General features: G+C 39.4%; 1 protein-coding gene across 1 annotated transcript in view; it reads right to left on the bottom strand.

The window, feature by feature from the left end:
- Window positions 1-22,130, bottom strand: part of LOC124876239 (transmembrane protein 211) — a 169,517-nt gene that overhangs the window by 99,636 nt on the left and 47,751 nt on the right. Inside the window, exon 2 of the mRNA XM_047378855.1 lies at window positions 16,986-17,124. Within this exon, the coding sequence (XP_047234811.1) occupies window positions 16,986-17,124 (139 nt within the window). The remainder of the gene's footprint in view (window positions 1-16,985; window positions 17,125-22,130) is intronic.

The raw sequence follows: 22,130 nt of genomic DNA, 5'->3' as shown, positions 1-22,130 counted from the left end.
AGAGTAAAGTGGCCTGACTACAAATTTTGTAAAACTTTCTGAAAAGTATGAAACACTTTGCTTACATTTCACAACTGTGCAGCGTTCTGTGTTAGTGTATCACAGAAATTGTCCCCAAAATATTAGAAAGTTTGCTGTTGTAATGTAACAAATTGTAAAAATGTTTAAAAAAGTGAATAGTTTTGCAATGTCTGGTGGGAGCTGTGGTTCGGCATCATCCTGTCAAAGACAGAGTCAAAGACAGAAAAACAAACATTGACCTCCTTTTGCTGCTGATCTAACCCTGATGCGCATTCAGTTCCCTGATGTCCTGCTGCCACTGATGTACATGTGAGAAAATATTCCCTTTGCTGTTCCCTCTACCTTTACTGTGGTCTCTTGAAAGCTCAGACATGTCCTGGATCACTGCATTTCTTTGTTATTTTCATCTGAGCAGACTTGCTGGATGAGCAGAAGTTCAACTCAAAACAAAACTTTTCTGTTTTATTTTGTATTTGTTCTGTACATTCAGTTAAGACAGCATTAGAGGATTTTTGACTTTAAAGGCATATTAGCTGTCCTTTATGAAATGAGATAAAGGAGCAAAATGTAAAATTTTGTGAAACCACATCTTATTAAAAAATCATCTATTTTGCTTAAGGCCATTTCTACATGTATGTAGAGAATGAAGAAGTGAATGCAGGTCAGTTTGTAATACTTTCATTTTCCAATCTGAGGTGTTCAGTCTGTCTGCTTCATGTCCCCTCTTGGTGCGGTTCGTTTGTGTAGATGTGAACACAGCAATCAAACTAGGGTACCGAGACCGCTGGGAGGCGGTGGTTCCAATCGAACTCCAGAGCCATTCGTTTATGGTGTGAATGTGATCCGATCTCGAACCGACACAGTTACCAGGTGTACACTGCAAGTTTGAGCCAAACACCTTCCCGCAGCCAAGTTTGTGTTGCATTGTGGGATGTGGTACAGTAAACTAATAAACAATCAGGATCCTCTGTTGGAACACCCAGCTGTGTCCAAGCTTCAACAATCCAAAGCAAACTGTCATCTTTAGATATACTAACTGGTTAGGATGCTCAGAAGCGACCCAAGAACTAACAAGGCTTTAGCTGATCATAAACTGGAAGCTGTTCAAACACCAGTGCCGTTGTTCAAAGTAAAGGCAGTATAACATGGACTGAGATAATAGCAATCAAGAGGATGGTGACCAAAGAGGAGCTCTGCTTTAAAAGACACCTTAAAGGTCAACAAATATTTTCAGCTGCTCACATTGACAGGCCAAATGCCTTCTGGAGAAACATTTTATTGTCAGACAAGAAATAAACTGAAGGATTTCACCAGAATGACAAGTATGTTTGGAGGAGTTAAGGTTTCTGTTCCACCGCATATCATCATAAGAAATTGATTTAGTATTATGTCTTCAGTACAGAGGCCATAACAAGGGCCATGACCAGTTCTACAGGGGCACTGGCCCCTGCTGGCCCCTGTCTAGAACTGCCCATGCTAGGAGGTTAATTAAGAAACACTTTTTAACCTGTTAAACTTCAACTAGCAGCCAGTTTTAACTGGTTAAAAAGTATTTCCAAAATTTTCCAAAGTGATTCCTTGACACGTTTGTATTTTTGCTTTCTAGTCAAGAGCCTATACAGGTGAAGCATTTATTCAATGAGCCCTCTGTTTATTCAAGCTTTAGGGGTTAAGATTTCTTTCAAAACCAACTTTTATTTACTTTATCTATGTATTTGCCATGCAAATGAGTTCACAATAGGTTTTTCAGGATACATGGAGACATATCCTGACACATATTTGAAATACAACTTTCCTAATTCACTTAGCAAAAGGACTTATTTATCTCATGCAAATGAGAGAGTCATAAACATATGGAAAGCAAAGGCAACAGAGCTCAACTGGCTAATCAATCATAGTGTGGGTGTGACAGGTACCGACGTTTTCAAGTTTCCATACACTGCCTACAAAAACAAATTCTTAACAACACAGATGGCAGCAACAACAAAAAAGACAAAGTGACACAAGTTCTCACTCATCACTGCACACTGAGGAGATCAATCACTGCATGAGAGGAAGTGGATAAAACAGCAGAAGAGAAATGAAACGGGAAGAGAAATAGGCATAAACATGCATACACACACACATCTACACACACATTTATCAAAGTTGGTGTGTGTATGTGTATGGAGGACCAACCGCTTCAGACACAACAATGTGTCATCCTGGCTCATTGTTCTCATCAAACAGGGACTGAGGCGAATTCCTGAAATCCACACATTGGAGTAGTATTACTCTGAACTTATATAGGCCAGCCTGCCAGCCAGAAGGTAACCTGTAGGCATCTACAACAGGAAAATATTACAACACCAGGTACACACTCAACTGTTTCTGCAACACATATCTAGAATTAAACTGTTTGTTTATTATGAAGTGGGGTTGTATAGAGTAGATTTAGAGAAGTCAGTATCATTGTAGCATTAGACCACCATTAGAGCAATCTCAGTTTGGAGAATCAGAAAGAAGTTATCCTGCAGGAGCAATGCTAACAGCTTCTCAAACCAATTTAACAGTCGAAATCTTTGTTAAATATGTCAGTTCTGGCATTTTGTGTTGCTACTCTTGCTCCACTGCTATTAAAACATCCTGTCTCTGATATGGTTCCCAACAAATCTATAGATATTAGTCAGTCAGTCAGTCATTTTCTACCGCTTATTCCATAGTGGGTCACAGGGAGCTGGTGCCTATCTCCAGCAGTCAATGGGCGAGAGGCGGGGTACACCCTGGACAGGTCGCCAGTCCATCACAGGGCAACACACAAACAACCATGCACACACTCATTCATACACCTAAGATCAATTTAGAGTGACCAGTTAACCTAACAGGCATGTCTTTGGACTGTGGGAGGAAGCCGGAGTACCCAGTGAGAACCCACGCATGCACGGGGAGAACATGCAAACTCCATGCAGAAAGACCCCAGGCCGGGAATCGAACCCGGGACCTTCTTGCTGCAAGGCAACAGTGCTACCAACTGCACCACCGTACATCCCATTCTATAAATATTAATCAATACAAATCAGAAATTTCATGGCAACCACTAAAGCCACAAACAACTTCACTCCTATTTACCACAAATAGCTTATACTATTATAACATATTTTCTATAGTTACTGTAAAGTAATCAACATTCAGCGCAACGTCATGTAAAAGATTAGCAATATGCAGCAGAACTCATGAAAGATTCTATCTTCTTATCATGAAACACTTGTTCATCAATGGACAAATGACTGGTCAGATTTTCTACATTAAAATCTTTACAATCTCTGCACAAACAATGGATTACAAATAATGTTGTAACATCTTTATTTTCTGCAGTGATAAAAGAGAAACAGTCAAAAGTGCAGAATCTGGCTTGCACCTCATCTTGGCTGCAAGTTGCGAATTGGAAAAAAATAAAAAGAGAGCCCTTCAGAGGTAGAGGACTCATGTAATATGCATAGCCACCAGTTCTTTGAGTGTGTGTGTCACTATGTAATTGTGCGTATTTGCTGGAAGTTATGTGGCAGAATGACAGAGGAGCGGGAAGAAAAGGGAGACAAGAGAGGAATGAGAAACACACACCGTTTTTTGGACCCTGCAATGGTTCTCCTTTATCTGATGGAGGCGAGAGGGCTGAAGAGGTACGTCACAAACAATATGAGAGGGAAAATACTACAATCCCCTATCTTTCTTATCATGCTGCATTTATCTTACATATTTTCTTTCTGTCAATATATAATCTGTTGCGTGCTATTGTGACAGTTCAGAAGGGTGTAAAAGCAAAGTGAGAAAGTTTTAGAATACAGTGCTTAGTCCCCTGAGACGATCCCCTGCTCTTCTCTGTGGGGTTTGCCTTAGTCCCGGGGGTGGTTCTCCTGGGGTTCCTGTGCTCTGTAGGGCCTTTATATGTCTGTGGCTCAAGTCTCCTCCGTATCTGTCCCAGGTCCAGGGGGGCAGGTCTGTGGCTCCTCACACTCACTATTGCATATTTTTATGGAGAAACCTTGTATACACAAGCGCGCTCACACTCAGACCCACAGGTGTTTGGATTCAGGTGTTAACAAATACACAGATGTTCCATATTGAGCCGCATTTATCAATAAATACATCTTGCATTGATAAGTACCGTGCACTTTTTGGTAAAAAAAACTAGTAATATGAATGTTTCTGCAGGTGTAGAAGCAAGCAGGGTGTTATCTTGTGTTCCCTTCATCCGTCTTTCTCTCCTCCATTCTATTTTCCTTCTCTCTCCTTTTCCTTTTGCCCCAGCTTTCTCTCTTTCGTGGCTCTTTTTTTTCCTTTTCATTTCTGTCTCCGTGTCTGTAACAACTGAAATAATCCCAAAGCAGTTTCTAATAAAGTTCCTTCTTATAAATATCAAGCAGAGCTTTAAAGCGTTAGCTGTAATGCTCCACTTGTGAAAGCAAATTGTTGGGCTTTTTCTTGGCACTCAGACAACAATTCTGAGCACTACTCTGTTGGACAGGACACGGTAAAAAAACAAACAAAAAAAAAAGAATATAGTGCTTTGAGAAAGCACTCAGACCCCCTGAACCTGTTCACAATTTCTTGTACTACAACCACAAACTTAAGTGTATTTTATCTGACTTTTCTGCAATAGTCAACATAAAGTAGTGCTTGATTTTAAAATTTAAAGATCTAACAAATTTGGTGTGTATTTGTTTGCAGCCCATTTCAGTTTTACTACAATACACCTAAATAAATGGGTTCATTCAAGGTGCTACCAATTGCCTTAGGAAGTTGCCTAACACGGCAAAATTTAAAAATTGTCGGTTGATTTTTAAAACTAAGAGACCCCAATTGTGACGATAAGAAATCGTAGATATAACAGGTTGGTCCTACAGTGTGTGTTGTACAGCCACACAGCAAGCACCACACACCACACACAAACAGATTTCACTCATGAACATTCAGATGTCAGATGGGAAATCTTGTAAAACCTCTCTAGATCAAACATTAGTTCAGAGTAATTCCCCTCCGTGTTTCCGTCACTTCCGTTTCTGACTGGATACACTTTTACATTAAACAGACTGCGTGTGTTTGTCCTCGGGGAACACCCCACACCCTTGGATATCAGGCCAACACAATCCAACATGTTGAATATCCCCGATTTGTCACGATGTCCTCCCGAATAGACTAGATCATTCTTTACAAACTACACACAGCAGGAGTTTCTCATAAGATTATATCTAAATCTGAAAATTCAATTCAATTCAATTCAAAAATACTTTATTAATCCCAAAGGGAAATTAAATGTTGTTATAGCTCATATTGGGGCATCCTTAAGATTGTCAGAAGGAGAAGATCGGGTTGAAAATTGTGAACCAGGTATCATACAAGTCAACCTGTGTGTAATGCAGGGTTGTCAGTATAAATTCAGAGGCCTCAGAGGTTATTTGGAGAACATTAGTGAACAAACAGCTTTACGTAAACTGAGGAACACAGCAGACAGGTCAGGGAGAAAGGTTTAGTAAAACTTTAAAGCAGTGTTGGGTGAACTAAGCATCTTACAGATCGTCACTGTTTGATCCATTAGCCAAAAATATGAAAGGTTAACACAACTCCCGCCCTGCCAAGACATGACCTTCCATCTGAATTACCAGATGGTGCTACATGAGCACTAAGGAAAGAAGCTCCCAAGAGATCCAAGGTAACAATGGAGGAGCTGCAGAGATCAGCGGCTCAGGTTAGAGAATCTGTGCATGACAAATACAGGGGTTGGACAATGAAACTGAAACACCTGTGATTTTAATGTGGGAGGTTTCATGGCTAAATTGGACCAGCCTGGTAGCCAGTCTTCATTGATTGCACATTGCACCAGTAAGAGAAGAGTGTGAAGGTTAAATTAGCAGGGTAAGAGCACAGTTTTGCTCAAAATATTGAAATGCACACAACATTATGGGTGACATACCAGAGTTCACAAGAGGACAAATTGTTGGTGCACGTCTTGCTGGCGCATCTGTGACCAAGACAGCAAGTCTTTGTGATGTATCAAGAGCCACGGTATCCAGGGTAATGTCAGCATACCACCACGAAGGACGAACCACCAAGGACTACTGAACCATTCTTGAGGACCATGTGCATCCAATGGTTCAAACATTGTATCCTGAAGGTGGTGCCGTGTATCAGGATGACAATGCACCAATACACACAGCAAGACTGGTGAAAGATTGGTTTGATGAACATGAAAGTGAAGTTGAACATCTTCCATGGCCTGCACAGTCACCAGATCTAAATATTATTGAGTCACTTTGGAGGAGCGAGTCAGGAAACGTTTTCCTCCACCAGTATCACGTAGTGACCTGGCCACTATCCTGCAAGAAGAATGGCTTAAAATCCCTCTGACCACTGTGCAGGACTTGTATATGTCATTCCCGAGACGAATTGACACTGTATTGGCCGCAAAAGGAGGCCCTACACCATACTAATAAATTAATGTGGTCTAAAACCTGGTGTTTCAGTTTCATTTTCCAACCCATGTAGAGAACTATTTGTCATGCACTCCACCAATTTAAGCTTTATGGAAGAGTGTTAAGAAGAGCATTGTTGTTCAAAGAACGCAGTAAGAATTTCAGTTTGTGTAAAGACTGCAAAATATTGGAAAAACAGATAATTACAATACCACTGCCAAATATAGCAATAATTTACAATTGACTTTTCCTGACACTTCTCTTTCCTTTCCTCCTATTACAATGTACTGACCACACTTTGTGAGCTTTGGTTTCTAAAACATTAAGCATCACGTGTGAGGATTTAATGCAGTTAAAGCCTATCCAACAGGGCAAAAATTTCAGGTGCATGCAGAATTTACATGCGTGTAACTTAAATTTAACTTACCAAATATTGCATCCAAGCAGTCCTTTTCCATTACGATACTTTACACATTGATATTGCCGTATTGATTCAACATGTTTTGCAGCTCGAGTTTGTGGTTTACCATAAGCTATGTAGGGGACACAACTGGTATGAGGAAGGAGGTGCCTAAAAATCATTTGGCCTCCATTCAAAATGCTATGTGTGCCGTAACACTCTGAAAACACCTTGGTGAAACATAGTGTTGGCAGCATCATTCTACGTTTTTCTTCAGTAAGGAGAGGAAAGGTAGTCAGAGTTTAAAGGAAGATGAATGGAGCTAAACTCAGGGAAGTCCTGGAAAAAAAACTGTTGGAGACTGAAAAAGGGGTAGAGATTTTCCTTCCAGCAGGACAATGATCCTAAATATAAAGTCAGAACTACAGTAAAATGGTTTTGGTCAAAGCATATTCACATGGCAGATTGGCCAAGTCAAATCTAGACCTAAATCCAATTTAAAATATGTATCAAAACCTTAAAGCATATATTTAGAGGTACTCTACATCCAATTTAATTGATTTTATTTGATCTTGAGCTACTCTATAAAGAAAAATGGGCAGAAACTTCAGTGTCTAAATGAATTAAGTTGTATGCAAAATGTATACAGAGGCCATTGTAAAGGTTTTCAACATATATTGTACAAATTGTTTAATTACTGTTTTAAAAAGCACAGGCTCATTTTTCAAAGACAACGTTAAAGATAACATAATAACCTGTTAATCTCTGAACGTTGCCATTACACAGAGTCTATAAGACACCTTTCCAAGAAAACTGATGAACTGGATAGAATGATATCTCAGTCCTAATTACAGTCTGGCTCTAATTGACTGTTGGACCAATTAATGTAGTTTTGTGGGTAATGTATCAGTGAGCAAGTAGAGCCAGGCGCAGCTGTAATCATAATTACAGTAGACAACAGATCAGACCAATGTGGGAGCCCACAAAAACGCAACAACACATACGCCGGCTTTGATTCATGAGCGCACATTAGACCTAGTTTATCCATTTGGGTACATTTGCAATTATGATGGATGCAGTGGCACAGCAGAAAAAAAATGAATCAAACATGTTTTTATTTTTCTAAATGCTTTGTCAAATTAGAAAACGAAGTGGCCGTGTAGTGTTTCACCAATAAATATTAATACTTTCTGCATAAATCTGCTCCATCTTAATTAATGAGACCCAAGAACAAAAATGCAAAGTCTACACAGTGTGTGTGTGTGTGTTCTTGTACTTGTTGCTGAGTGAGAACCATTTTTTGTATTTTTATCGCAAAGTGAGGACATTTTGACAAAGTGAGGACATTTTCCTGGTCTTCACTTTTTCAAATTCCGTTCTTGGGACAGGGGTTAGGACTAGGGTATGAATTGAGTTATTGTTAGGGTTAGGGTTAGGCACTAAAAATCAAGGAAAATGAATGGAAGTCAATGGAAGTAACTGAAAAGTCCTCATAAGGATAGTAAAACGCGGATGTGTGTGTGTGTGTGTGTGTGTGTGTGTGTGTGTGTGTGGGTGTGTGTGTGTGTGTGTGTGTGTGTGTGTGTGTGTGTGTGTGAAGCAGTTACTGGTGACCAATCACATAACTGTCAGCAGTGAGAGAAAAAACAGCTCTGACTATACAAAAAGAGACTTTCACACCTATTCACATATAAAGCCATGCCCACTGATAGGAGACATTCATGCTTATCGTTTATTGTCAGTTTGTGTGTCGCAGGTGATGGAGGGGTCGCTGTGTCAGCAACACCCAACTTCCAAGCTGAGTCACACAAACAAACAGAACAAAGGAAGATGTATAAAAGCTTAATCAACTGCTTTGCCTCTCAGTGACTGCAGATCAGGGAGATGTGAAGGTGAAGGTGAAGTATTCACAGCAAAAGAAATAAGGATATTTGAGAGTTGTGAGAGAAGCCTCAGGCTAGCCCACTGATGAAACAGAATGAAATATCAGGGATTGACATCAAAAAAACAAACAAGAGCTTGGATTGTGATAAGGACAACCTATAAAAAAGACTTATAAAAAAGAGGTTGAAAGAAAATGAAAAAGTTGGGCAGAAAACGAAAATAAGAAAAAAGATTATGGATTTAATCCACTATGGAGGTAAATTTGTCTCAATATTATTCAATAAAACAAAAAACTAATCTCAATCAATAAAATAAATTGTGGTCAAAACTTTTGGAATACTCAATCAAAAAAAACTAATCTCAATCAAAAAATATTAAGTTCTGATCAAAACTTTCAGAGTTGTAACAATTATTTTTTTTTTAAATGGAATATTTTATTTTGGGGAGAAAAAAAAATTGTTTGATAAGTTTTTTTTTGATTAAAATGACTAATTTTTTCTCACAAAGAAAAAAAAGTTATTTGCAAAACATAAACTTTTATTTGCGCAGGTCAAAAATCTTTGGTTACGAGTCTCGTTTTTTTTGTTTTGACGCTCTCTGTTTTGGTTGAACTCAACGAATTTTGAGTTCTGGAAACATGAACATCCTGGGCGGGGCCTAAAGACGAACGCTGTAAGACGTTTCCCTATTGGTTAGCGCTGACTAAAGCGGCAGACTCTGATCCCCCGCATCTCTGAACTTCTGCTTGAACTGCAGGGCTTGCAGCGTCGCTTCAGTGAGGAGACATCAACTCTACAGAAGAAAACTGCGGTCAAGTGAGCCGACAGTCAGAAATACGCGGTGACGTCAGCCGACATCAGCTCTTCCTTAAAGATTAGCGTCACGCATACAAGGTGATTTACGGTAATGGAGCAGAAAGGACGCTGATCCTGGCAACGGTTGAGAAAATAAGAGGAAAACAGAAAAGTAACCTACAGAACATTTATATTAATTACATTTTGTGACAATGACGATAAAGGATATATTTTATTGTATTGTATTGTATTGTATTCATGCCTGACTTTTCCCAGGTATGAAAAGGTGCCATCTACCGCAGGAAATTTCATACTGACTATGCCTCAGTTCGTACCTCTACTCTTTCTGCCATATTTCATGGACTGTTCAAACCACCATCCTGAGCAGGCACAGCAGTCAGGAGACATTAAAAAATAAGAGCTTGCTTGTAAAGTGGAGTATTTCAAAATACGTTTACAAACAATCATTTTTTTGATGATTATATTATATTCTGATTAGATTCTATTATTTTTGTGATAATTTTAAACCAAAATCAAAGATAAACGATTAGTTAAATTAACTGCACAACCCTAGGAATAATCAAACACTCCTTTGGTGATGTTTGCTCTTAATACACGACCAGAAATAGCAGTCAGCTTGACCAACTGGTCAGAAACTCAAAAATCTAATTTTTTCCCGATATGACACTCTTCGGTGTAGAAGTTATTCCTGCAGAAAGAAGGCCTGAAGTCCAATATTTTCAGAATCAGCAAAGTGTTTAAAAACAGAGAAAGCACAAATGACAGGGAGACAAAGGATTCAAGAACAAAGTGACTGCCTACCGTTAGCTGCTAACAATGTTCAAGTTGTCACCTGCTTTGGAGCTTGGTATCCATGCTACACCATTTCACAGTTTTTATATATGAATTTGTCAAACCTGAACTGAATTATTGCACATGGACAGTCTGTGACATAAGCAAACTATGCTGCTGCTCTGTACACAGGCAAGTACAAAGAACAATCGTCATGCTGGACTGTTGTGTTAACATAGTTGTTACGAGTTTAATCTTTGCTTTGTGTTTAAGCTCAGTTTGTTCACAAATACATCTCAGCAAATAACCAATTACCTGTGATTGCTTTTTAAGCTCAGCCCCCTCTCTCAGATTCCAAATTCTGTTAAAGGCCCCATATACCATAAAATGTACATGAATTTCTTTAAAACAATGTGTTTTATGAAACCTTTGCTCTGTAAGAGAAAACAAAATGTGGTGATTCTTAGTCCTTCTAAAGATATTGCTAAAATCATGCCTCTTGAACCCAGCATTGTGCATCTTCTTGTCTCGTCACAAAAAAAAAGACACTTTCAAAGGATTAACACCATGATTTATAGTAGCTACTCTCTCACAAACAGCCTGGGATGACATCTATTCTAATTTTTTTAATAATTAATGACCACTTTCAGCAGGAAGTTCAGAAATAATATTTTCAATGTAATTAATTACAGTTCTTAAAGAGAAATTGGAATTGGCTAAAATCAGAATTGACAATTGAAAGCTTTATAAAAATCGAACGTCTGCCTTTAGTTTCAATTAGGTCCATTGCTCTACTTTAAGAAACATTCTTCCCTTCTTCTAAGACTTTTCTAGTAAGAAATTTCAAAATACTAAATGACATTAAAGATGTTCCAATCATCTTTTCCCCAACAGAGATGAAAGAGAAACTCTTTAAGTGCAAATTAATTGTCAGAGGAACAGATTCTGTTAATAGAGTCTGCCTCACTAATCCCGCCTGATATGGAAAATGTATTCATCTGTATGAGGGAGATGACTGACATGTGGCACAGGTACCATATGGGCTCCTCCAGTGACAGCATCAGCCGAATAACACAGCAAATGCTTTGATCAAAGCAACTTCTTATTTGCATTGCCGTGCTTCAGAGAACATCTGCATAGCGGCTTTGCCCAAGGGAGCGCTGACACAGCAGGCAGGGCTTCCTCAGCATCAGCACAATGAAACTTAATGTGTGAGTTTGTATAGGCAGAACGCATAACACATACTACCTTACCTTTGTTGTGGCGGTAATAACACAGAGGGGGGGTCTTATTGATGATGACTAAGATAAAGATATGAAATCTTGTTCAGCGAGATGTTGGCCCACATGAGATCCTCTTTCATTCATCCTGCTGCGACTGCAGAACTCGTTAGCTCAAAGGCAATTTCAGCCCAAGAGTCACAGTTTTAATTCACCCTTGGTCCTGAGGCTGAGACCCAGTAAAGCTCTGTAATATCTGTACTTAGCAGAGGAATAATGATTTTCACTTATGTCCATGAACATATCTAACTCTGCCTCTGCCAAATATGTAGATAAAACGCACCAAGCATCACAGAATGGAGATAGTATCTGAGCCTGCTGGAAGATTATGGAGAATTAAAGGGGAAGAACCAGAAATAGCGTTTTTATTAACAAAATATAAATTAAGACAGTCATACATATAACATACTAAATAAATTCCCTAAATCAACAATTGTTGGGACAAGGTTATTGTAATGTTAATTGCTCTGTAAATCATAACTTTGTTTGATCTGTATACTAACACTGATTTGTTACTTTTGTTATAAATGAGCAGATTATTGATTTTTTAGGCATGAGTGTCCCCTTCTAGAGTAGCTATATAGGCCGCACAAATGCCCCCTTTTCCACTAGTCCCTGCTCAGCCCGATTCGTTATGGCTCTACTATTTAGCCTTTACAACAGTAACAGCTACATGGAACCGTTACTATTTTTAGTACCTGCTTGCTTGTGGTTCCAAGGGAGCCATCTCATGCCAAAAACGCAACATCAAAAGACTGTCGGTCACTGATTGGGTAGGTGACAGCGTCACTAGTCACAGCATACATATTTTAATAACTAATATCTTCAACCGTTAAATCGTTATATGCTGGGATCATTGTGTATATGACCACTATGGCAAGTTAGCATTAGGTATCGTTAGCTTACCCTCACATGTGCTCAGGCTCGTATCCTTCTGTTTGATTCCTCTCCATGGTGTGTCACCACAAATTGCATCACATTCGTTTTTTGGACTGTGGGTCTCTTTTTCTGCACCGATGAATATTCACTCACCTCTGCATGGCAAATGCTTGAAGTGGTACAGCAGGAGACCAGTTCAACCAACTTTCTAAATAATTCAGCTCATACTTATTTGTTCATTTGGAGGCACTTATAGCCTATGTATAGAGCATTAAACTTTAATCTCTAGATGGTCAGACAATCATGGAGTAGGAAAAATAATAAATACACAAGACAGTGACCGGGCAGCAAAAGTGAAGTTTTACACTCTTAATCCAAATACAATCCAATCCAAATGGGGATGCTTCACAAAGGTCAGATACTTTAGAGATGTGAAAGGATTCAATGTTTCACAATGTGAGCTTCCTTTTTTACATATTTACAATCTAATGTAGTTACTCAGTGTAGAGTGACATATGCATCACAAAATTGTTTTTCAAATCAGTTCTTAGAATTTTCTGACTATAAAACACCTCCTCCTGACCATGAGGGTTAACCATTTCCTCAAGTATTAAAACCCAATGAGTGCTGCCACCTAAAGCACTATGATTTTAGTCGTGGTTTCTCATTTAAGTCTTGAGTGCAATTTCCTTCCTTTCATCCCCTGAGTAATAATGAACCACAAGCTGCTGCTGCTTCTACTTTAATGGAGCTACACAAAACATCATCAGCTGCATGAATATGGAAAAAAAAAAACTGTGCTTCATGTTTTTTACGGAATAACAAAAAAAGCCTCAGGGAATATTCTTTTCAAGTACTCAGCCCATAAATCTCTCTCCCAAAGAAATATTTTAACACAAAGATATTTTCTGAACTGGAAAAGTATGTACTCACCTGTGGTCAATTCAATAAATAGAGAAAACCCAAGGCATTTAAAGCAGTAGATAAAATCTACCATCTACCATATTTAATGCAATATCGTAATCTAAATGTTCCCTTTATGCTAATATGGTTATAACCCTGCAGGAAAACAGCTGAGATTAGGCCTGTGTGAGCACTGAGGACTTGTACACTCAGCCGAGTGTGTCATGTATTCAGCCCTGAACAGATAACTGTTCTCCCAGAATCTGCCTGAGCGCTGCAGCATGACAGACCGGAAGCTGTGCTCAGCTACTTCTGGATCTAACTGACTCAATGAATATAACCAACAAAAATGAAAAAGTTACTGTGCTCTAAACTTCCTAAACCTGTAAACAAAACCTCAGAAACGTGTAGGTTTTTCTGAAACACAACAGCAAACACACACCTCCATCCAGTTTGACAGACCCTGACCACCAAAAAGCAGAGATCAGTAAAATATGCATGACGGAAGAGAAAAAAACTTCTTCCCATAACACACAGAAACACGTGCCTCCTTCTCTTGGAGCATGAAACATTGATGGTGGCAGCATTCATTGGTGCAACGGCTCAACCATTGGATGGAGTTTACGTCTAATTTTGGACTACGCCCAAGAGACCAGAGCTCTCAGAAATAAAAGAGCTGGGCTATTTTACATTGAAAGAAAGGTTTTTTCCATGCAGCACTGGATGTGAGAACTTATCTATGGGGGAGCATTTATGCAACCCACTATGCACAACTTAAAAACCAAAAAAAGCTCTAAGGGATGTTTAGATCCTTAAAAATCCCAAAATGTTACAAATTAAAACCAAACTTAGACATTGAATAGATAAACGGTTACTTCCCAATACCCCAGGGGTTTACAGTCGATGAGTGAGACATATCATGGACTATTTTTGTGTTAGAAAGCAACAATATTAGAATTTTAAACAATTAAAAAAATGTGTTTTTTGTAGTCAGATGGAAATGCATAGTTGTTCAGATTTGATACATCACTATATCAATTTTTTTTGCTTGCCTTTCAGGAAATAGTGTTCTATAAACAAACAAATAAATAAAAATCTTAGAAATATTCTTGACCAGAATTGTCTTTTACTTTAATTTCTTTTTAGATTACTCAAAAGTTGTGAGGAAAAAAAAAATTTGGAAAAAAATAAAATAAAATAATATAAATAAATAAACATTTCAATGGCCTTTCAGGGCTTCCATACAGCGAAGCTATAACAGGTACTGGTGTACTATAACAGAAATCAAGCTATTATGTATGTCAGCTGACCAAATAGTCACTTAAGCTCCACAATAGATGACAAATATATAGTAATAGCTACGTCAGTGTGTAAAATATTCATACCACAAAGGGATGTTTGGAATGTAATAATTATATTCTAAGTATTGTGAAATAACACTTTGCATACCAGGGTAATATAAAAATATCAACCAGATGACTGGAGGGAGGGAAATTTGGATTTATTGCTACTGATAGCATCATCAGCCCTGAAATCCATTGAGAACAATAAAAGAAAAATTCAGTCATTTTTTTAAATATATGTAAAATTAGCAGAAAGGTCAGAAGTGGCACAGGGTGTGAAAACATTTTCTGATTCATCAGCTGTTCTCTGCAGTGCCTACCAGGAGAGATCGCACTGTAGGTAGAGCATTGAGGTTGGAGAGCCACGTGCAAAGCATTACTTAGCAGACATTTTATGTTTGGATGATTAAGCAATGGTCTTTATTTTTTTTAACATTTTTATTAAATAATAATGGGTCCTCACAAGCACAGTGGTACACAAATGAGTGTAACAGCATGACTACGTGGCTCACACACAGCAGATAACCAGGTACAACCCTCAAAGGAAAATAATGGGATTCTTCAAAACACCTAGGACATTTCAAAGTAGAAACGTGCAGCAAAAGTGAAAGTAGGTTGGAATCAATACAGGTGGGATGAGGAGCAATTTATTCCCTCTCTGATTGATACACATGTACAACTTGTGAGAGTTGGGTCCTCTCAGTGTTCAAAATTCAAAGATATCACACCTACAGAGAAAACAATGACAAACAAACAGCACACACTTTTTAACCTCTCATTACCTTTCAACCCTTACAGGTGAGAAGCACAATATACATTCACCTGTGCTAACATCTCATTTGCCTGTCAGAGAGATCATGTAACAAACACAGGAATCAAAACAGGCATCACAGCAAGATTTAGAAAAAAAGCTGGCAAGGAGCGTCTCGTCAGCAGTTTATTTCTCCAAATCTGCCAGAAAAACACACACCATCAGACGCCCCGCTGATGATACACACACCAAAAAGAAAACCATTGTTCTTAATCTCCTTGTACCAGTTTATCAGCTTACTTTGATAGCACTCTCTCAACACACAGACATTGTTGCAGAGCATGGAAAACAAACATTCTTCTGATCTGCCCTCCTCAGGAGGGCTTTGCGGGCTCTCTTTTAACCCTCCGTCTATCTAGACAAGAGTCAACCTGGAAATGGAACAAAGGCCCGGATCCTCACTTTACGGTGTTTTTTAGCAAAGTCTGTTGATGCCTGCAAATCAGGACTGCACACACACACACACACACACACACACACACACACACAGAGAGAGAGAGAGAGAGAGCTCAGTTTTCTTGCTTTGCTACTGATTTGTTCTCATTTTTCCAAAGCTGCATTGATCTGATTCTGGAGTCTGCCTGTAAGCAATGAGCCTCTCTTTAAACACCCCATTAACCATTGGCTGCGAAAGTTTCACTTTTGTCAATAAAGATTTAACCTCTCCAATGAATTCAGACGCTAATCATGCTGAGCTAAATGCCACATGCAGAGATTGCAATTACCTGCTCAATACTTGCGAGGACAGAGGTTACGTAAACAGAAGTGGGGGCGGCATAAAAAAAACAATTACGGGTTGGTGCTTCTAATTAACACGGAGGAGGAAGATGAAGTGACTTGAGACCCACTATAGCACTGAAGTTGATCATTTACACAGAAATTGATGAAAATTTGCTACCATTTAAACAAACCTGTGCACAAACCCTTTTGTGTTATTATTGGTTTTTAAGGCTCAAGCCCTGACAAGACCATGCTACGTTTATGGGTCCACTTTCCTGTTAGGGTGAAAATGTCGGCCTGATAAGTCACATGTAGCCCTGAACAAATGACCTGTGTTAAGGAGGCGTAATTGTCTTTTTACGGCAGCCTCTAAATCTCACCACTTCTTCCTCTGGCTGGCTCACCCATGTGATGCAGACTCCGGTTGCCTAGCAGCAGCTGTCCTTGCCATTATTCTTTTGGGGTTTTTTGACTGATGAGAAACAAAGTCAACTCTTTTTTTAATTTAATCGCTCTGGTAATAGGCAGCACTATCAGTAATTTTCACAGTGTGCATCTAACAAGGGAAGCTGGGAAAAAACATTCATAATATATTGATATGTGACTTAAACATTTGTTGTCATTATCCTTGAGCAGTTCATCGGAGTTGAATCATTTATTTCAGCGGGGAAATGGCAAGGAGAATGGGCATATATATGTTGTTGCTTACCCGATGCCATCTGCATGTATCCAGCCAGGGTGCAGATCCTCCTCTCACAGCCTCCAGTAGGCAGGAAGATGGTAATGATGGCCAATAGGGAGCTGACCGCCAGCAGAGCACATCCTCCTGAACACAGCACCGCGCTGGTCTGAGGGACACACAAGACAATTTCACGTCAGATGAAGAAATTCAAATATAAGTCTTCCCAGCACATTTTCAACAAGTGGAAAACAGTTTCCTTATAGGAATATGCTTAAAGGGCCTTACATAAGTATTCATACAACTTTGACGTTTCCACAAACATTAATGTATTTTACTGAAACTTGACGTTGTTCATACACCACCAAAAGAGTGCATAATCATTGTCCTGCTAAAAGGTGAACCTACACCTCAATCTCAAGTCCTTTACAGCCTCTAACAGGGTTTTTTTTTTCCCAGGATCAACCTGTATTTGGCTCTATCCCTCTTGCCATCAACCCTGATCAGCTTCCTAGTTCCTCCTGAAGAAAAAAGCATCCTCACGGCATGATGCTGCCACTACCATGTTTTACAGTTGGGATGCTGCATTCAGGGTGAACATAGAGAGATTCTCTCACCTGAGCTGTAAATCTTTGCAGCTCCTCTACACTTCCATACGGTCTCTTAGCTGCTTCTCTGATTAATGCTCACCATGCTCAGCCTGTCGGTTTAGGTAGATGGCCATGTCTTGGTAGTTCCATACTCTTTCCATTTTCAGATGATGGATTGAACAAAGCTCTATTAGATTTTCAAAACCTGGGACTCTGCTGCATAACCTAACCTTGTTTTAGACTTGTCCACAGCTTTCACCCTGACCTGTCTGCTTTGTTGCTTGGTCTTCATAAAGCTGTTTGTTTACTTATGTTCTCTTAGCCTTTACAGAACGACTGCATTTATACTGAGAATAAATTAAACACACGTTGGCTCAACGTACTTACTAGGCGACTTCTGAGTGGAATCAGACTGAATACAAACAGACTTCACACCTTTCTGATTTTTTAAGTATGTCTATTTACTTCCAATTTAAAATCTTGCACTACTTTGTGTTGGTTTATCACATCGAATCTTTATAGAATACAACAGTCTGTGACTGTCGCGTGACAAAATGTTCAATAGGGTGTGAATACTTTTGCCAGGTACCTTACTGTTAAAGATTCACAGTTCCTTTAACACATTTGGTACCATATCCCAAACCCAAAAAATGTTTTGACTTGTTTCACAGATCATGTGACATCTACTCAGTCCTCATTAGAGGTCAACTGCTATCTCAGCTGGAAAATTGCCATCCAAGACCAAAAAAGAGCTACCTGCCCCTCTTTACGCTTTCGCTTAATCAAGGAGGAGTGGCAAGAACAAACAGATTGTCTCATTTGCAGTTTGCTAGATGCCACGCAGGGAAAACTACATCATCCTGAGCCTCCACACCCAGCTTTCATAAAGAATGGTAGACACAGTATCATTTTCCTTCCACTTTAAAATGATGCTCTACCTTGTGTTGGTCCATCACCTAAAACGTCAGTAAAATACATTGAAGTTTGTGGTTGTAACAAAATGCAGAACAGTTCAAGGTATATGAATACTTATTTCTATGTTTCTTGCATCAGTATTTAATCGCCCCACAGTGCTAAAGTTTGCCTCCTTTTAGAACATTTTCTTTTGGGGTTTTTTTACGATCTAATTTTGAGCAAACCCTTGCTTCTCAAAGGAGTATCAGCAAAGGTTAAAAGCCACACATGTAAAACAGACACCACAGCAGGTGCAGCACTGGAACGCTGTGTGAAAACACATGATTAGCAATGCAACGCTGGTGGGGGCAAACAGAGGGAAATGTCTAACATGCACAAGGGAATAACAGGCCTTAAACACGTGTCATTATGTGTGTCTGATCTGACTGACGTGATTGGAGGGAGGGTGAAAGCAGAATGATTTCCTCGGTTGACAGAAGATTTAATTAGCTTGCTCTGGGTGTTTGGGAGAAAGGCAGAAATGGGAAATAAAGAACCAGTGGGATGTTGGTGGTAATGATGATCATAACTTGTTTGACCTTAATTTGTCCAGGATTGATAAATAGTTCATCATCACAAATGGTCAGAATACATAAACAGAGCATTTACCCATGTTATACATGAGCTCATTGAGAGCCAAGAGCTGAGTGCCTTGCCCAGGGGCACCTTGACCAGAATAATTAAGTAAGGGAAGATATTCAGCAAGTAATTTTATTGCAAATCATTTTGAGAACCAATAAAGGTTTAATTTAATTTAATTTCTATTTTATACCTTCATTATAAAGCTCAGAGATTATTTCTCAGTCCGCTAGCAGCAGAGCGTCAGGTTTTCTTCGTGCTTACTGAGGCTCAGTGGTGCTGAGAGCTCACATGTACACAGACAAAACACATGCTAATATGGGAGAAACTGCTTTGTTCCGCCATGCCTAGCTGGAAAATTAACTGAATAGCAAAACACTTCACAAAGACTAATATGAACAAGTTTGAATACAATCTTTTTAAGAACATGACCAAACAATATATTATATTGTGATTTTAAGGGGAACACTTTAAAACACACTGGATTTTCAGAAGCCTTATGCAGAGCACAGAGTACCTGTCAAGCATCAGTTTAGGCTAATACATATAATATGAGGTTGTCACTGTCAAAAGCATGTAACGATTTCCTGAAAGTCAGTTTCAGCAAGTGAAATACTCTCCTATCAAACCACTTCCGCAGAACCTATTGAAAAGTCCTGAACTAAAGATTTGTCTATAGGCTCAAATGCAAACTTCAATCATTACGATGAACCGAGTAGAACTAGCCACCACTAACCTGAGTGTCGTGCACAATCAAGGACAGTCCAAACTTTTGTGTTGCTGCCAAAAACATGCTCCAAGAAGGAATTATCCTGTGATAATTGTCTTGGATATTTTATGATTTTCAGTCAGTCAGTCAGTCAGTCATTTTCTACTGCTTATTCCATAGTGGGTCATGGGGTAGCTGGTGCCTATCTCCAGCAGTCTATGGGCGAGAGGCAGGGTACACCCTGGACAGGTTGCCAGTCCATCGCAGGGCAACACACAAACAACCATGCACACACTCATTCATACACCTAAGGGCAATTTAGAGCTACCAATTAACCTAACAGGCATGTCTTTGGACTGTGGGAGGAAGCCGGAGTACCCGGTGAGAACCCATGCATGCATGGGGAGAACATGCAAACTCCATGCAGAAAGACCCCCGGTTGGGAATCGAACCCAGGACCTTCTTGCTGCAAGGCAACAGTGCTACCAACTGCGCCACCGTGCAGCCCCATTTTATGATTTTATTTTTGCAAAATTATAAAGCAGAAGTACTTTTATACTATAGCATATGAATGGTATGGCAATAACTAAAAGCAAAGAAAAAGTTACAGTAATGCACAAAATCTAATGATCTTAGGTTAGTATTGAGTCCCATTTTACAACAAACTGCAAAAACTAACGTGTTAATCAACATTATGTCACTTATAAGAAAAACTGTTACTTTCTCACAATGTGCACACAGAGAGATGGCAACACTTATAAACATTATTTTGTCACATTTATTGTAACAACGATTGACCATAGCAACTGTTTGGGATAATATCATATTTTGTTTGAAAGAAATACCATGTTCACATGGTCGAGATAAAGGAAGGAGTGTTTACCTGAGCTCCTGAATCAAAGGTTACAGGTATGTGCACATCAACGATTGTGCATGGGCGGGACAAAGCAGAAACCCGGAAATAGAGGGTTCTGTTCTGTATATTTGTGTTGTTATTACAGCTGCAATATCATTGTGAGGATCAGGGCAGCTCATTCAACACAAATTTTGTGATGTTCTATTTCTAATTTGGCAACAGCGTTGGCGAATAAGTGCTGCAAGCCAAAGGAGATGACGTGCTCTACGTGCCTGACCCATAACGTGCAGGTAGCAGCGTTGCTAAGCAAAATACAGCTAATCAGATAAGATTTCAGTACAACGTACAACTTTGCTCCTGGCTTCGGTGGCTTGTTAAGTCCAAAGAAACATATTTTTGTTGTTGGATCGGTTTGGGGCCGATTAATATTCAGACAAAAAGCATACCGTACAAGTGGGTCTCGGTCCGGTTGTTCGCTCCGGACCAGGGTTCGCTTGAGTGTATTCACACCTGGATGTGTGGCCTTGGGGCAAATCACAGTTCTAGAATGGCGCAAATCTGGCCTGCCAGTACAGGCGGATGAATCAGTCTTTTAGGGTTACATTTTCACAGAATAATAGAATCTTCATTTAAGGTGCAAGCGCAAATATTATTCATTTTATTTCCCATAAATGCCCTTCCAATTGCCCGACATGTAAAATGAATTGTCTTCTATTTATCGCAGTTGCCTCTACAGGCTAAATTAGTAAGTTCATTAGAGTGATTCGGGCCGAATTCTCAGGGCGTGCGCATGGGTGTGACGTGCTGCGTGCTCTCGTTTTCCCAGCTACTACTACAGGTCCTTCTCAAAATATTAGCATATTGTGATAAAGTTCATTATTTTCCATAATGTCATGATGAAAATTTAACATTCATATATTTTAGATTCATTGCACACTAACTGAAATGTTTCAGGTCTTTTATTGTCTTAATACGGATGATTGTGGCATACAGCTCATGAAAACCCAAACTTCCTATCTCACAAAATTAGCATATTTCATCCGACCAATAAAAGAAAAGTGTTTTTAATACAAAAAACGTCAACCTTCAAATAATCATGTACAGTTATGCACTCAATACTTGGTCGGGAATCCTTTTGCAGAAATGACTGCTTCAATGCGGCGTGGCATGGAGGCAATCAGCCTGTGGCACTGCTGAGGTCTTATGGAGGCCCAGGATGCTTCGATAGCGGCCTTTAGTTCATCCAGAGTGTTGGGTCTTAAGTCTCTCAACGTTCTCTTCACAATATCCCACAGATTCTCTATGGGGTTCAGGTCAGGAGAGTTGGCAGGCCAATTGAGCACAGTGATACCATGGTCAGTAAACCATTTACCAGTGGTTTTGGCACTGTGAGCAGGTGCCAGGTCGTGCTGAAAAATGAAATCTTCATCTCCATAAAGCTTTTCAGCAGATGGAAGCATGAAGTGCTCCAAAATCTCCTGATAGCT

Source organism: Girardinichthys multiradiatus, chromosome 11 (assembly GCF_021462225.1).
Source record: "Girardinichthys multiradiatus isolate DD_20200921_A chromosome 11, DD_fGirMul_XY1, whole genome shotgun sequence".
Lineage (NCBI taxonomy): Eukaryota > Metazoa > Chordata > Actinopteri > Cyprinodontiformes > Goodeidae > Girardinichthys > Girardinichthys multiradiatus.
This window is presented reverse-complemented; position numbering and strand designations above follow the sequence as displayed.